The sequence below is a fragment of the Xylocopa sonorina genome, chromosome 9 (genome assembly GCF_050948175.1).
Source record: "Xylocopa sonorina isolate GNS202 chromosome 9, iyXylSono1_principal, whole genome shotgun sequence".
Taxonomy (NCBI): domain Eukaryota; kingdom Metazoa; phylum Arthropoda; class Insecta; order Hymenoptera; family Apidae; genus Xylocopa; species Xylocopa sonorina.
This window is the reverse complement of record NC_135201.1, coordinates 10,930,548-10,947,597: the sequence shown is the minus strand read 5'-3', so window position 1 is coordinate 10,947,597 and position 17,050 is coordinate 10,930,548. Positions and strand designations below refer to the sequence as shown.

Genomic DNA, 17,050 nt, shown 5'->3' with positions numbered 1-17,050 from the left:
GAAATGGCGGCGTGTACGACACTGATCTAGCGATTTTTAGATTTATGTCATAAATAACCAACAAATTCTGAGGGCGCCACATGGCACACCTTCGTCGTTTCAGACTGTCTCCTGCGTGCGGTTCCTCTGCTGTTTCGAAAGTTTACTGTCACATTTCCCAGTTTCGCAATCGTCGCGCATGATTTCGTGAAAAATGATCTGAGGACGTGTTCCTGTGACGGATCCAGCTCGACGCACCGTTCGCACGACGGCAGGCCTTCCCCAGAGTGGCTGATCGATCCGCGTTCCGTCGACAGTGCCGCAGAAGGGGTACCAGTGAACCGCGGCACAACATCGGGCCGCCTCCTCGAGCTGGACGCAGGGTGATGCGCGTCGAACACGAGGTGCACGAGTACACGAGCTGGTGAAGATGCGAGGCTCCAGCCGAGCCGCGTGTGCTCCTGTGCCAGCCTAGCAGAGGACCCAGGCGACGATGCGAGATAACTCCAGAGAGATGTTCATCATCAGAGCTTTAGAAAAGATCCTGGCCGACCGGGATGTCAAACGGTCGCACCTGTCTCAGCTACGAAAATCCTGCGAAACTGCGCTTGGTAAATGTGCATGCCATTCCCTGGTATCCTTCTGTACGATTGTACTGTGCGAACGAATGAAGCAGTCGATAACTGTGCGAATGCCTACGGGTTGTATGTATTGGGTTTGCATGTAGTATCAACGCGAGGTAGCAAATGGTTGATCCTTTAGTGGATACAGGTTCTCGTATGGGATTTCATTTTAGCTTATTCATTCTAATTAGTTTAAGAGTAACTTGTAACGTGTTGTTTCTTATAGATGATATTAAAATTCCATGAAGTGGAAGTCAGTTCCAAATGTATTTGTGGAGTTGGATGGTATATGTGTTGCATATGTGGTAGAATTGGTGATAGATTTGAAAGCGTTACCTTTTTCCAGCATTAAAAATTAAGTGATTGAATTGCATTTGTTGGTCTTCATACCGAGATCTAAATTGGATCAATTTGATGCTTTGATATATTGCATCATCATGAATATGTAGTATCCCACTGTAGAAACTTAAAGTAATATACATGCAGTATTTAATAATATATATGTAAATATAATTTAAATAATGTACAATAAAATGCATGTACAGATATTCATCGATAATATAATGATTTATAACATTGTTGAGTTCTTGAACTTTGATATCTAATGTATGTTGTAACACACTGAGTATATCTAAGTATCCTTATGAAAATAGTCATCAATGTATATATTGTCAGTCATATTCTAGCCTATTTTTAATTATGTATTATTATCCCAAGTTACTGCACCATCTCCGTTTAATAAACATAAAATAAAAACAATTCTCATTTCCTGTTTAAACAATCGCGAGATTGAATTTATTCATTTCTAATATGTATTCTGCTTTTTTCAGATAACTTGCGAAATGAGATCAAAGAAGGCACGGGTAGCCAGGTTTCGACCGCGTTACCGCAACCACGCAGCGATTCGTACGTAATTTCGGCGGAAAAGTATTTCCTGCCCTTCGAATTGGCTTGCCAGAGTAAGTCACCCAGGATCGTGGTCACTGCACTGGACTGTCTGCAAAAGTTGATCGCGTATGGTCACTTAACTGGAAACGTACCTGATTCTACTGAACCAAACAAACTACTGATCGTACGCATCGTCGAAACAATATGCGGATGTTTCATGGGACCCCAAACAGACGAAGGAGTTCAGCTTCAGATTATAAAGGCTCTTCTCACAGTGATGACTAGTCAGCATGTAGAAGTTCACGAGGGCACTGTACTGCTCACCATACGCACGGTGTACAGTGTTTATCTGGCCTCGAGGAACCTGGTTAATCAGACCACGGCTCGTGCCACCCTCACCCAGATGATAAACGTCATCTTCGCGCGTATGGAGACGCAGGCAGTAAGTTTATAAGAACTAAATTTAATCGATAATTCTCTTTATTATGCATGTTTCAAACATTTATCTTGTTGGCTTCTTTGTCGTGTCAGGAAGAAGAGAACGTCCGGAACGAGGTGGAGCAGTTGGACACGAGCAATGTGAATTCCACCAATTGCAACTCTGGTGGGGATCTAGAAACTGATACTGTGAATCACGAAGAACAATCGACAGAGAGCAGTCAGGAGCCTCAGCTGATCGTTCGAGGAATTTTGGAGGATATGGTCAACTCTGTTGTTCCCGAGGATTCGATGAATACAAACACGATGACTTCCGAGGAGGCTAGCTTAGACCAAGTGCCTATAGATGAGAATTCAGACGAGGCTGTGGCGGAGAGCGATAACATGGTCCGAGCGAAATTCACTCACGTGTTGCAGAAAGACGCATTTCTGGTTTTCAGGGCACTCTGCAAACTTTCCATGAAGCCACTTCCAGATGGCACTCCGGATCCCAAGTATGGAACATTCTGAATATTTTCGATTAAAATAGCTTAAGATATATTTATTGCGATCATATACATTTTAGATCTCATCAACTTAGATCGAAGATCCTGTCCTTGCAATTACTTCTGGGTATATTGCAAAATGCTGGGCCAGTGTTGCGTTCGAACGAAATGTTTGTCATAGCTATAAAACAATATCTCTGCGTGGCGCTATCGAAGAACGGCGTCTCTTCCGTTCCGGAGGTGTTCGAGCTCTCCCTTGCGTTGTTCCTCGCGCTATTGGCTCGCTTCAAAGTGCACTTAAAAATGCAGATAGAAGTCTTCTTTAAGGAGATCTTCATGAACATCCTTGAAACCTCCAGCAGTTCGTTCGAGCACAAGTGGATGGTGATACACGCTTTGACTCGCATCTGTGCGGACGCGCAGAGCGTTGTGGATATATACGTGAACTACGACTGCGATCTTTCAGCTGCGAACCTGTTCGAAAGGTATGAAAGTAACGTCTACTTACAAAGAGCATTTTAAAGAAATTTTGAGAATTATAATCATCAACAATTTCTTTCTTTTTTTACTGCAGACTTGTAAATGACTTGTCAAAAATAGCTCAAGGTAGACAAGCATTGGAGTTGGGCGCTTCGCCTAACCAAGAGAAATCAATGAGGATCAGGGGTCTAGAATGTTTAGTATCGATCTTAAAATGTATGGTCGAGTGGAGCAGAGATCTGTACGTAAATCCAAGCGTTCCAGCCGATCAGCAGATCCAATCGGAACCCCCTGATCCTCCTGTGGAACCTCTGTTGCCTCGTTATGGAAGTGCTGGCAGTCTGTCCTCTGCAAACTCTAGTCTTGTGGGCAACAAGGAAATTCCAGATTCTCCAGAGCAATACGAAGTGCAGAAACAGCAGAAGGAAGTGTGGGAGACTGGAATCGAGATGTAGGTGTCACAATTACTTGCTGTTCTAAGATTAAAATATCGAATCTCGATAGCTTAGTATCTAAAAAATGTCCTAAACAATTCATACGGTTTGTCGTGACATTTAAGACTGTCTAATATTTAAAATCATGATGATATTATTTAGGAAGCGGTAGGTGCGCAAAAAGGCATAAAGTATATTAATTATATTGGTCTTCTTGCCTTTAGTTTTAATCGAAAGCCAAGCAAGGGGGTACAATATCTTCAAGAACAAGGTCTTCTAGGTAATTCGTCCGAAGATGTTGCACGATGGCTTCACATGGACGAACGACTCGATAAGACCGCAATCGGCGACTTTCTTGGCGATCACAATCACAATCAGGTTATGTACAGTTACATTGATCAAATGAACTTTGCCGACCGTGATTTAGTTACAGCCCTCAGATATTTTCTCGAGGGTTTCCGATTACCTGGCGAGGCGCAAAAGATCGATCGTTTAATGGAGAAGTTTGCCAGCCGATATTGCGAATGTAATCCAAAGTAAGCATCGTTTAATAATTGTTGGCGGTTATTATCGATACAGAGTTAGCAATATTATTGACAATGCTATCTGTACGCTATTAATCATTTTTACTCCAATATTTTTAGTAATGGATTATTCACAAGCGCAGACACTGCTTATGTATTGGGCTTCTCGATCATTATGCTAACTACAGATCTGCATTCACCCCAGGTGAAGAATAAAATGACTAAGGAGCAATACATAAAGTTAAATCGACGCATCAGCGACAACGAAGACTTACCAGAAGAGTACTTATCGAAAATTTACGACGAAATTGCGGGTAACGAAATAAAGATGAAGTCTAATCCCAATCGACCTGGAAAGCAAGGTAAGATAAGATAAAACGCATGGTAGCAGAACACTGTTAACAATGTCAAACACCTGTTTGATGTTACAGTAATATCTAGTGAAAAAAAGCGGCGTTTATTATGGAACATGGAAATGGAGGTGATCTCAACAGCAGCGAAGAACTTGATGGAATCTGTCAGTCACGTTCAAGCGCCGTTTACCACGGCCAAACATCTGGAGCACGTTCGACCAATGTTCAAAATCGCGTGGACTCCATTCTTGGCAGCATTTAGCGTTGGCCTTCAAGACTGCGATGACCCGGAAATCGCCTCCCTTTGCCTGGATGGCATTAGATGTGCGATACGCATTGCTTGTATATTTCACATGACGGTAAGTCTCGCTTGTAATCTGGGCAGAATTTTAAAACAAATACGTGAGTTTATTTTCTAATCGTAGTTGTAAATGTACTTACAGTTAGAACGAGACGCGTACGTGCAGGCCCTAGCGCGGTTCACTTTATTGACCGCCAATTCACCGATTACCGAAATGAAAGCGAAAAATATAGATACAATTAAAACACTGATCACCGTTGCTCACACTGACGGCAACTACCTTGGCAGTTCTTGGCTTGACGTAGTCAAATGCATCTCTCAGCTTGAACTTGCACAACTTATTGGCACTGGAGTCAGGCCACAGTTACTCGGCCCACCCTCAAAACCACATTTCCCTTCGCCATTAGTGAATTTCAACTTAACTCATAATAACTCTCATCAGAATAATAATTTGAATCTCAGCTCATTGGATCGTAAGTACACGTTTGCTTTGGAACAAGTATTTCTTATACGTTTCAAACGTATATTGGTACTTAAGGACGATCTATAAAGTATTATATATCTTATGTCTATTTTTTTGTACATTCCAGCAAGCGTAAAGGAATCCATAGGGGAAACAAGCTCTCAAAGCGTAGTCGTGGCTGTTGATAGAATATTTACTGGTTCTACCAGATTAGATGGAGACGCCATCGTAGAGTTCGTCAAAGCTCTGTGTCAAGTCTCACTGGAGGAATTATCTCATCCAACGCAACCACGAATGTTCTCCCTGACTAAGATAGTAGAGATTTCTTACTACAACATGGGTCGTATCAGACTTCAGTGGTCTAGGATCTGGCAAGTCATAGGGGATCACTTCGACAGAGTTGGCTGTAGTCCACGCCAGGATATCGCCTTCTTTGCGGTTGATTCTTTGAGACAGCTCGCGACCAAGTTCATAGAGAAGGGAGAGTTCGCCAATTTCCGGTTTCAGAAGGATTTCCTCAGACCCTTCGAGCACATCATGAAGAAGAATCGATCCCCTGTAATTCGAGACATGGTTGTTCGTTGCGTAGCACAAATTGTGCATTCGCAGGCTCCTAATATACGATCAGGATGGAAAAACATATTCAGCGTGTTCCATCATGCGGCCAGTGATAGAGACGAAGCTGTAGTCGAGCTGGCGTTTTCTATGACTGGAAAGATTATAAGTGAGCACTCAAATATTGTAATAACTTTGGTTTGCTACAATTTTTCGTAACTAATATCTTTAGAGCTAACTAAAGCTGCGATCCTATTTTACGTGTGTGTTCTCAGACGAACTGTATGCTGAAGACTTCAGTATTATGGTCGATTCCTTCCAAGATGCCGTCAAGTGCCTCAGTGAGTTTGCTTGCAATGCCTCTTTCCCAGAGACCAGCATGGAGGCCATAAGGTTGATACGTTCTTGTGCTTCGTACATCGACCTCAATCCAAATCTCTTTGCAGAGGGCATGATGGATGACAGCGGGATGGTGTCTGAAGAGGATAGAGCTTGGGTAAATATCCATTTTATTTCATTAAAAATTTGTAAGTTGAACATTTTTGTTTTTATGCTCCCTTCAGGTTAGGGGATGGTTCCCGTTACTATTCGAGTTATCGTGTATAGTCAGCAGATGCAAGTTGGACGTTCGAACGCGTGCATTGACCGTTCTCTTCGACGTTGTGAAGACACACGGAGCTTCATTTAAACCCCATTGGTGGAAAGATCTTTTCCAAGTCTTGTTTAGAATCTTTGATAACATGAAACTTCCCGAACAACATACGGAGGTAAAGGAAGGAATTGACTAGCAATTAAATATTCTTTTACATATCGCTAATCAGTATTCAAAGCAATTTACGACGCACACCGCATTAGAAAATGTTTATGATTAGCATATATTTACTCTGTACTTCTAGAAAGCAGAATGGATGACGACAACGTGTAACCACGCCCTGTACGCCATCGTTGATGTGTTCTCGCAGTTTTACGACACTTTAGGGCCTCTCCTTCTAGAGCAACTATATTTCCAACTACTCTGGTGCGTGCAGCAGGACAACGAACAGCTGGCACGTTCCGGAACAAACTGTTTGGAGAACCTAGTTATAAGCAACGGCATCAAATTCGACGAACAAACGTGGAACAAGACATGCGATTGCGTCCTCGACATCTTCGAGAGCACGTTGCCGTCCGCGCTACTCACCTGGAAACCCCAGTCGCCTAATAAAGAATCCGATCTGGATGTAATCACAGGCGAAGCAGATAATCATATAGGGATTCTGAAACGAAGCAACAGCTCGCAGAATTTAACGAACGGCGAAACCGTAAAGAACAAGATCTTCTCTGCGTTATTAATTAAATGCGTCGTGCAACTGGAACTGATCCAGACGATAGACAACATCGTGTTCTATCCAGCCACCTCGCGGAAAGAGGACCAGGAGAATCTGGCGCTAGCGCAGGCGGACATGTTCAACGGGAAGTCCTCTGAGCTTGGCGTAAGAGCAGGCGCGGACCAGCAGAAGGAGGAACAGGGCATGTACTGTGCTCTAACCACTGCACACTTACTACAGTTGGTCGAGTGTCTCTTAAAGTCTCACAGATTCGCCAAGAGCTTCAATTCCAACCACGAACAACGGAACGTGCTTTGGAAAGCAGGGTTTCGAGGCAACGTAAAGCCGAACTTACTGAAACAGGAGACCCAATCGTTGGCCTGTGCGCTTAGAATCCTGTTCAAGATGTACAGTGACGAGGCCCACAGGGCTGACTGGAGCAAAGTGGAGGCCAGGCTTGTGGAGGTCGCTTATGAAGCGTTGGAGTACTTCCTGGCGCTTTCTAATGAAGCCCACAGGGATGCCTGGACGCCAATACTCCTGCTGTTACTCACGAGGATCCTGAAGATGAGCGATAATCGGTTTGCGGTACACGCGTCTAGCTGTTATCCGCTGCTTTGCGAGGTAATGTGTTTCGATCTCAAACCGGAATTACGATCCGTCCTCAGAAGATTCTTCTTGAGGATCGGTCCGGTGTTCAGGATTACGCAGCAGTAGTTGTTGTAATTAGGCGCTGCAAACGGTGAAGTTAAGTTAGTTTTTCGGCTCATCCGAAAGATATTGGGAGAGATTCTTGCAATTTAGGGTGATTGTAGCTTATTGTTTAGTAATCTTGTGATTAGCTCAGGCCAGATTCGATCACATCTGTGGAGAAATACGTGAAGTTTTAAATAAGCCAATCTTTTCTCTTTGTTTTGGAGTTTTCTGCTAATAAAACGTTTGTTTCAGCTTGTACGCTACTACACGAATTTAGGTTCTCGTATGTGCAGCATTATTTTCATTTTGAATTTGTGAAAAATCTGTAATCCGTATATTCTAGCAAGAATTCCCCTATATCGCGAAGCGAATTAAAACGAAGAGGATTGAAGGAATAAAATGTTAAATACGGAATTCGTTCGACATTAAAAAGAGGAACGCGCGACGCAAGAGATCAAAGTGAAACACGTTTTAGTAAAATCCTAGAGAAAATGCATATGTATGTATTGTATATGTTCTGAACCTCCTTTGTATTTAACATGTTCTTCATTTTTATAAGGAAGAAGAGACTTAAATGCGAAGAGTCATTATAATCCAGTCGATATATAGATATATATCTCTATGTGCAGGGTATTTAATAAATAGGGTATTTTCTGGACGTAACAGACTATGTAACGTTGAGAACAAAATACTAATAACGGTGTAGACTTTCGTTCCGAGTACACGATACACAAATCTGATTGTCTAGATTTCAATTAAAATTGGACTATCATGGACACTGTTTCGACGGAGTTTTTATTGAATTTTAATTTTGATATTATGATTGAAAAATCGAAACATTCCCGGTTATTATAAATTAATTACGATTATTAATAAGACAAGGTGGAAGGTGATAAATTGATGTTAATAGAGAGGAAAGATTTATTTATAATGTTATACAGGTATTTATAGTTTGACGAGACAAAGATGGCACCGCTGGGGGTAATTTGAGGCGAGCAAATGGAAGATGAGGGACTTGTAAAATATCTTCAGCCGTCGATCGAGCAATCGCAGTACAATACTTAGAACTTAGCCAATTAGATTCACGGATAGAAACTGAGGAAAATGTCCCATACAATTGGAAACACTTTACACCATACAACAGAGAATAATGGCGTGCAGTTCGTCTTTTTGCTTTGCCACTTGATCATGCTAGTTAGCGATGCCATTTTCGCACGGTCAATCAATAACGTAATGTCTTGCGAATCTTATAGGTATATTTATTCTCGAGTTTACGGGTTTAGATGATCGATGCCAGGGCTCTTTCGCTTCTGTGAGTCGGCTTGTGCATTGTGGAAGCTGACGCGAATGCCATGGTCAGCATTGCTCGAAGGATAGAAAAAGTGTTCAGTCGCAGAGGAAAATAAAATTGACAATGAGGAGGCTTAATGTTGTAATGTGGTATAGATGAATCGTATCCATTTATACGAGCTTCTGTGATTATTGTATTCGTGATCTTTTTGATAAGCAATTATTTTGATTGTAGCTATGAATGATGGCATTCTTCCTTACGCTGATACATTTTGCGCGCGTCTTAAGTTCTGCGAGCCAAGGTAACTCTGAGTGGTCTAAATCGGTGAACTCAAGAATAATGCTGCGAAATCTTGCTTTGTGTGTCTGATAAAAGGATAGTGTTTCCTCGTTCCCAGGAAATGCGCTATTTGTCAAATGTTTTGTATATTTGATTATTATAAACGTATACAAAGAGTGTCTCTTGAAATATACTGTGCGATAGGAATGCGCATATTGTCGAGTGAAAAATAAGATGATTTTCGATATTTTTATAGGGCTGATTAAGCCAGTTTGTAACCACGGAATATGTGTTGATTATTTGATAACCGACAGTCAGGTAGAACTCTTAGACGGATTGTCTTATTTTTTAACTTGGACAATCTTACTTATGGTACATTTTTCTAGACACTTCCTGTATATTTAAACGAAACACTTAGGAAATGATGGTATAAGCGAGAAATGGCAGATATTTAATTATAATTAAAGGAGAAGATTCCGTTCAAAGCCTGGTCCTTATTTTTTACAAATTTTACGGTTATAAACTAAGGACAGCCGCGCTTACAACTTAGAAGTGTCTTAGATGGAAAGGCAAGCGTGATCGCACCGATATTCACTTTTTAAAGCACCGATGTTACAATTTTTCTAAACGTTAAAGATATTCAGTTGGCTTCTCACTAATGTTCGCATCAATCTTTTCAAGTGTTTTGCTTCGTTCCATTCAATCAAAATAAGTATAAAGTATAGTATACACCGAGAATCAAAGGGAATCGTAAATAACGAAACGCAAATATAATGTAATTGAAAAACGTCTCTCGTGCAATTTATTGTATATTTAATATCGCGGATTTAGCTCATTTCTAGCTTGTACTACTGTTTTCAAGATATATAGCCTGTGTATAAAATTCAACACCCGCATAGTCATCACCGAGAGTAGTCATAAATATAAATATCCATCGCGGATAGCTGTTCGGACGAGTGATAGTTATCCTGATAACTCGCTGAGGTCTCGGTCGTTATACATAGAGTCAGTTTTAACGATAACACGTGGAAATTCCCGTGGACACACGTTGCATGTATATTCACATGGCATAGAATTTATTTATGCTTAAGTTAGATTAATTATTTACATAATGCAGCCTTATTTAAATAAATTCTAGAGAAATAAGGGGATCATTTCGTTTCCTACCTTCTCTTTCAAAAGAAACGGTGATTCTTTGCAGTACAGGACTTTATTTTGTATACAGAAAACTAAAAGAATGTTGGCATGTACACCATATTTACATGGAAACTTATCATCAGTGTGTCTGTAGTTATAAAAAGAGTATTAATAAGTAGCTACAATGGTCTTCAGAAGGAATAACTGGGTACTGTTCCACACCATTCCTGGATGAAAGCTAGAATGTCATTCAGATTCGAGTCCTGAGGTGCTTGACGTGCAGTATTGACCAATTTTGTCCAGTCGTCACGATCTGCCACGTACTGGCCCTGTACAGAAAGCAGTCAGACACTATAATTGGAATACAATGGAAAACAGATGAATTTACTGGAAAATACCTCTGCGAATCTAATTATTGGACCTCGAACAGGATACCCAGTCAGAATACAACCTTGAAGACTTCCAGAACTAACAGAGGGAGAGGACAACGATCCTGTGTAGACCCCTCTGTGATCTGTAGGGAGGACTTGTTCCACCTTCTGATCCATGGACACTGCAAGGACCCATTCACGTGCTTCTTCTCTCTGTTCTGCTGTTAAGCTCAAGGTTTCTGGTAATGGAACCTCCACTGGAAAATCTGTTACAGCCAAGTCATCGACGTCCAACACATTGCTATCACCCTCTTCGATGCACTCTTCCAAATCCAAGAAGTGATTTAGAAAAACGAAAGCCTCGCTGTTCAGTGAAGCTGTACGCGCCTCAATCCCAGCTTCATAATATGCTCTGTCAGCGAGAAGGAAGTCGGTATACCTCAGCAAAGTGATGGAGGCTTTTAAAACTAAACCAGAAAGCACTGGATAATCACGACAGCCACATTTCAAAGCTGAGTAATGAGTAGCTTGAAGCAGCCTCTCAAATTTCGATTTTGCAGCAGTTTCTGCTGATTCTAAACTGTTCCAGAGGTCTAAGAGTACAGCACGTAGAAGAGCTAAGTACTTATACTCGTAGTATGCCTATAAAAATAGAAGAAGAATAACAGAGTAGAATATTCTTTTACTCGGAGAGCTAGCCAGCATGTTATCCTCACCTTTGAGTTCAGTACACTCTCTGACAACTGTAAGTAGAGATTAAAATTTTGTGGAATAGGAGGAGCCCCGTACTTAGCATACAATTGCAAAGCGTCTAACGGAGCGTTCCCTTTCAGAAGCTGCACTGCTCTTTGCGCTAGATACTTATGCAAAGTCTGAGGACTCTGATTGCTCGCAGTCTCGAACACTTGATTCCATTGACCTTTCTTGGCCAACACCTCGAGCCCAGCATCCGCATCTATCTCTACGAGTTTGTCTATTTGCCCGTCTCGCAACATGGCTTCCTTGTACTTCTCTTCAAGGTACGGCTCTATGTCTGGCGCCAGTTCGTTCACGATTCTCTTAGCCTTCTCCCATTCTCCCACAGACGCTAATGCGTCGATCGCATCTTTTAATCTGTCTGCCTGCAAGAACACCTAGAGAAGAAAAAGAAAGGCTCGAATATATAAAATTAAATCACTGCACCGTACAACGGGTGTTTTATAACAAGCAACCGACTTGGGCAGCAATAGCGTGTTCTCCAACGGCAAGTAATCGCGATCCAAGGTCTCCTCCGACCTGGGCAGCGATTTCAGGATCAGCTTGATGAAGCAGAATATTAGCAGCCTTGATAAGAGAAGATCTGGGCGCTTGTGGGTCCAGAATCAGGATATCTAGAGCAGCTCGTACTTCGCCAACCTCTAACCACTTTTTCGCTTCTTCAAACGCGTTCGCGCCTGCCAACGAGGCGCTCTTTTGACCCAACTCTCGACGGAGGTTTGCTTCCTGATTTGGCAGGTACTCTCTGCAGACTCGTAACGCTTCGGACCACATTCCTGCGTTCTGTAACATTTGGGAAACGTTTGGAAGACGGTTCAACACCTATTCGCCTACGGATAATTACTTTGTAATGCTCGATGATCATTTCAGGCTTGTGAGCTCTCAGGAGTAAGGTCTCAGCCAAGGAATAATCCTGAGCTTCAGCCGCTTCGCTGGCTCTGGCGACGAGGACCTGAGCTATAGCGTCTTGATCGATCGTCTGAGCCACATCTTCAGCAGCTTCCCAGTCCTTGGTGTGAATATACATCTGAACAGCTTCCATGGTCCTCCCAGCTTTGATGAATTCCTTCTCTGCGTCGGAGAAACGACCAGCGTCCTCCAGTGCCATGGCGTATCTATAGTGGACCTCCTTCTTCTGCTCCACAGTGCCATATTTGGCGATCTCCAGGGCCCAATCAAATAAACCAGCCTCGCAGGCTAACTGAAGATTGCCATCCAAGTAATTCAATCGCATCAATAATCTTGCTGCCAACTCGGGTGCCAGTGTACGTGCCCACATCAAAGCAACCTAAAGAGAAGACGCAGGTTCAATTTATTTGTGCAAGATTAATAAGTATAAAAGCTTAGTAACGAAGACCTGCTGGGCTGCATTGTCTCCAGCGTTCTTTTTGGCCACACGAAGAGCGTCTTCCCACATATTGGCTGATTTATAAGCGGTCACTGCGCCTCTCCAATCACCAGCTGCGAGATAATGCTCCTCAGCCTCTCGAGGCTTGTCTGAAGCGGTCAGTTCTTTGGCCAAGTGCGCGTGAGTCGCCTCCAAAAGGTCTGGCCTATATTTGCCTACCAATCTAGTCATATCCGCACGACGACCAACTTTTCTATACATTGCTATAGCTGAATCGTATTCTCCAATGGCGATGTACAGCTCTTCTGCGTGCTTTAGATCTCCTGATTCGCAGAGAGTAGTGGCATGCTTGGCCAATACTTCATTCGCATCTTCTGGTGTCATATACTCTTGGGCTACTTCATAAGCGCGACTCCAATTGCCATTCTGTATGTGGACGTCTACAGCGCGTCTGGTATCTCCAGAACGAACAAATAGTCTTTCAGCTAAATTCTTTTCGCCTATCGAGGCAAAATATTCAGCCAGTTTCTCACACTGTTTCCTTATCATAGGATCATCGTCCTCGATTACCTTCAAGAAATTTTTCACGAAATTACCGCTGTCTGATCCTCAAAAAATGTAACAGAAGTAGAGGCACATTTACCTGCACGATCTGTAAACCTTTTCTCCACTGTCTGGCATTGATAGCAGCATCCAGAGCTAGAGCAGTCTCCCCTGCTTCGATGAAATGGTTAATAGCTGCGTCGTAGTGGCCAGCAGACGCCAGATGCTTGCCCCAATCTCGTTCAAGGTCTACCACTGAGTTTGGGTCCACTTTCCTCGCCAGTTCCAACGCTCTCGCGAATACGCCTGCTTGAGAGTAACACTTGATGGCCTCTAGAGGTTCTGAAGTTCTCTCCAATAGCTCTCCAGCTAACTCCATCAAATCCGTCGCCTTCAGGACCCTCACTATTTCGTTAACGATCGACTTGTCCTCCAGCAATTCGTCATTGGCCAAAACAAGTCGAGCTGCACGACCAGGTCTGCGAGCATCCAGGTATAACTTGACCGCTCGTCGAGGATTAGCTGGCTCCAAAATGGCAGCAGCTCTAGCCGCCTGGCCACTTTCGAGCAACCATGTCAGGTGTCTGTCTCTGAGCTCCTGCAGACCCGGCCATTCTCTATTCTGTGCCAACATTAGCGCGTCTTCCCAGCGCCAGTATTTCTGGTACATATCCAGAGCCTGACTTAACTCGTTCTGCTCCAGGTAAATTGCCTCCGCGGTTTTTAATTCACCATTTAAAATAGCAAGCTTCGCCCAGCATTCAGGACTCGATAACGGATCGTTCCCAGTCTCTGCATTGTATTTATCTCCAATCTTTATTATGTTCTTCAGAAATCTATGGAAACAACAGATCGTTGCTACATTTTTCTTGAAACCACAGTGACATGATAAGAAGAAACTACATTTATATGAAACCTTGAACAAGCAACATCGCCAAGAGCTGCGTAACATCTGGCGGCTACCAATAATTGTCTAGCAGCCATAGCATTTCTGGCCACATTCTCCCACATGGCCTCTGCTTGAGGCCTGTCCGCCAGTTCCTCCAGGAACAACAACGCTCTGCCAAAATCATTGTCGTGTAACGCAGTGCCGAACTCTATCAATGGCTCGTCCAACAGGTAGGCTACCTTGCCTCCAAGCTCCTCCACTGTGACAGAAGTTCTTCCATCCTCTCTGAGAATGTCCACAGCGTCTCCACGAACAGGAATCAAGGTCGCCACCTCAGGAGCATCAACGTTGTACCAAACTGCTAAGGTCTGACCAGTTTGAGCCACGACTACATCGCTACCCAGTACCCAGGAGACGAAACTAACTCCAGTTAACAGCAAAGTTCTTCCACCTAGTTCATCGCTGAGCCACAATCTATATAAATAGTAAACGTTATGAATTATGGTTGATTTCGTTTTATATATATACATCGAAGTTTTGTTTTAATATAAATAGAGGAACGACTTCACTACCTGGCTCGTTTATCTCTGGACAGCAATCTGTGGCCAGTTTCACTCAATTCCAACCAGTCTACACGCACGTCGTGAGAAATCATCGCAACAGTGAGCCCAGTTATTAGATCCATGATGCGTACAGTTCTAGGATCCAACAAGTAAGCAAGACGCTTATTATCCGGTGCCTCTGGCGCCTGTCTCTCGTTGATTCTCACGCTAACTACGTGGGGATTTACCGCCTCTGTCCTCACAGATCCCAACGCCTCGTTATTCCCGTACTCGACGATAGTCAACTCCCCGGAGCAAAAGATCAAGCATACTCTTGGATATTCGAAGAAAAACTTCTCGCTGTTGCTCTTGTCTTCCCAGTGAATCTCGCTAATGAGATTCAGTTCGATATCGGCTAGGAGCAGCGTACTAGCTGTACGAGCCACCACGTTGTTGTCAGCTCTCCCCAGTACTTTGACATCCTCGATTTCGTAGCCTGCCTGCGATCTGATGATCACTGGACGATTGCCTTCTTGCAGAGGGCGAATCACCACTTGACTGGGACCAACGTACGCCACTTCGTGGCTTCCTCTGATCACTGTTCGCTTGAGCACTGTCTCGAATTGTTCCACGGCTCCGCAGAGGCTGCCCACAAGCAGTCTGAAAGAGATCTATCGGGTAGCGAGCTTTGAAAGGGAAGGAAAATAATTCAGAACTTATAAATTAAGAGGTCGGCAAACCTGGACCCATCACGACGCCAAGATATAGCAGTAACAGTGTAGAAGTTGGGCAAAGACTTCGTGTTGGCCTCCTCCCAAATGGAACGTCGAGGACTCCAGTCCAGAATTCGAATTCTATCCCAAGAACCGATCGCGACACTCTGCCCGCTAGGACTGCAACAGGCCACCGCTATTTCCTTTTCGTTCTCGCGACTGTAGTCGAAATTCTTCACTACTTTCCCACGAGAGTCGTAAAACACCGCTCGTCTGTCGCTTCCTGCGGCTAAAATGTGCGACTGAGGCCAAGCCAACGCGTATGGCGGTGCTGTGTGAGTACAAATGCGTCCTGAAGGCTCGTGGCTTCCATCGTCAGTTAAATAATACTTTATTATGCTACCATCGGCATGTCCTGATAGGAAACCAGTCCCTCGAATGCTGGAATGAAGCGTAAATAAGTAATTGCATCATTTGAAGCATTAAGGCTACTTTTTACATCGCCTGTAGACCAGCAACCCGTATCACATATCAATTACTTTGTATGGTTGCAGTGCACAGCGGATTGCCAGTTACCAGGCGCGCTTAATTTCATTCAATTGAGATGTAACAGAGTACGAGGATAGATTACTTTGAAGCCAATGCAATTGTAGTCGAGTCGGCTGTGTAAAGTGTCTGCGCCTTCTGTGACTTCACTAATGCCGCACGGACTTTACCATCTACCAAACCAACTATAATTGGCCCCTCGTTAAGCCAAATTAAGCAGGTAACTGCGGAACTCTGGCGAAATTTGTTGCAAATCACTTTCTTCTCACCCCTGTAAAAGGAAGATTCGAGTTTAAACGACGATCTTTAGATTGAATCTCAGCTGTTTCCATTACGCACCATTCTTCTCCAATTTTGTACACGTAAATGATGCAATCAGTCTGGCCCACGGCTATCTTCGTCGAGTCTGGAGAGAAGGCTATACCCTTGATCACGTAACTTTTTTTACCAAACTGAAAGGAACGAATGATTCTTTCCAAGTGTTGTAATCGTGTCGAGACTAAAATTTACCTTTGAATCGGTGGGTTTCGTGGAAAACCTGTCCCGTTTCACGCAATTCTCGTCGAAGAGATATATAGAGCGATCAGAGGAAGCAACGGCCAATTTTAGATTGTTTGGCGACCAGATTATACTCACCACTCTATTCTCGTATTCCTGTTTTATGTTAAAGGAACAATTATTCGATTAATTGCGAGGAGTCGCGTTAGGTACTCACGTGCGGTGGTATAACATTGCCTAGATATTTGAGCAACATGACGATTCTCGATGATACTCGATATTAACTTGCTGTGGATCGTGTAGAACAGAAACGCAAAAGAGTTTTGCCTCGTGGCTCAATTTTTCGATCGTGTCGTTTCATTTTCAGCAACGTGAATTTCCGTGTTGGCGTGGTACGAGTTTTGTGTACGTTCGAGTTGCTTGGCAACACTTCCCCATCGAGTCAGCACTGTAGACTGGCAATTCAGTAATTCTGGTATCGAGTACACGACTTATCGTGTCATTAATTATACGTAATCAGCGTTGAAACTTAAATATTTTATTTAAACAAACAAGCGCATTGACATAATAGTATAATGATAAAAAAAAGAACATACTATCCGCTAAGAACG

At 43.2% G+C, this 17,050-nt stretch overlaps 3 protein-coding genes across 3 annotated transcripts in view; 1 reads left to right on the top strand and 2 right to left on the bottom strand.

Annotated features, from left to right (window-relative positions):
- LOC143426970 (membrane protein BRI3) overlaps positions 1-17,050 on the bottom strand; it is a 55,348-nt gene that overhangs the window by 3,297 nt on the left and 35,001 nt on the right. The gene's annotated exons all lie outside the window — the stretch shown is intronic.
- On the top strand, positions 69-10,247 carry Sec71 (ADP ribosylation factor guanine nucleotide exchange factor Sec71). Its single transcript, XM_076901609.1, has 14 exons — positions 69-160; positions 266-590; positions 1,433-1,932; positions 2,022-2,422; positions 2,494-2,898; positions 2,988-3,344; positions 3,552-3,863; positions 3,972-4,213; positions 4,283-4,563; positions 4,648-4,978; positions 5,096-5,692; positions 5,799-6,019; positions 6,087-6,290; positions 6,420-10,247. The coding sequence occupies exons 2-14, from the start codon at positions 473-475 to the stop codon at positions 7,545-7,547; spliced, it is 5,097 nt and encodes a 1,698-aa protein (XP_076757724.1). The 5' UTR covers positions 69-160; positions 266-472; the 3' UTR covers positions 7,548-10,247.
- On the bottom strand, positions 10,356-16,625 carry Oseg2 (intraflagellar transport protein Oseg2; the record flags this gene model as incomplete). Its single annotated transcript, XM_076900639.1, has 13 exons — positions 10,356-10,562; positions 10,632-11,246; positions 11,321-11,737; positions 11,820-12,143; positions 12,205-12,648; positions 12,718-13,278; positions 13,352-14,087; positions 14,168-14,614; positions 14,713-15,342; positions 15,423-15,836; positions 16,027-16,212; positions 16,281-16,393; positions 16,452-16,625. Coding segments are annotated over 13 exons (5,199 nt in total), but the record flags the coding sequence as incomplete, so codon positions are not given.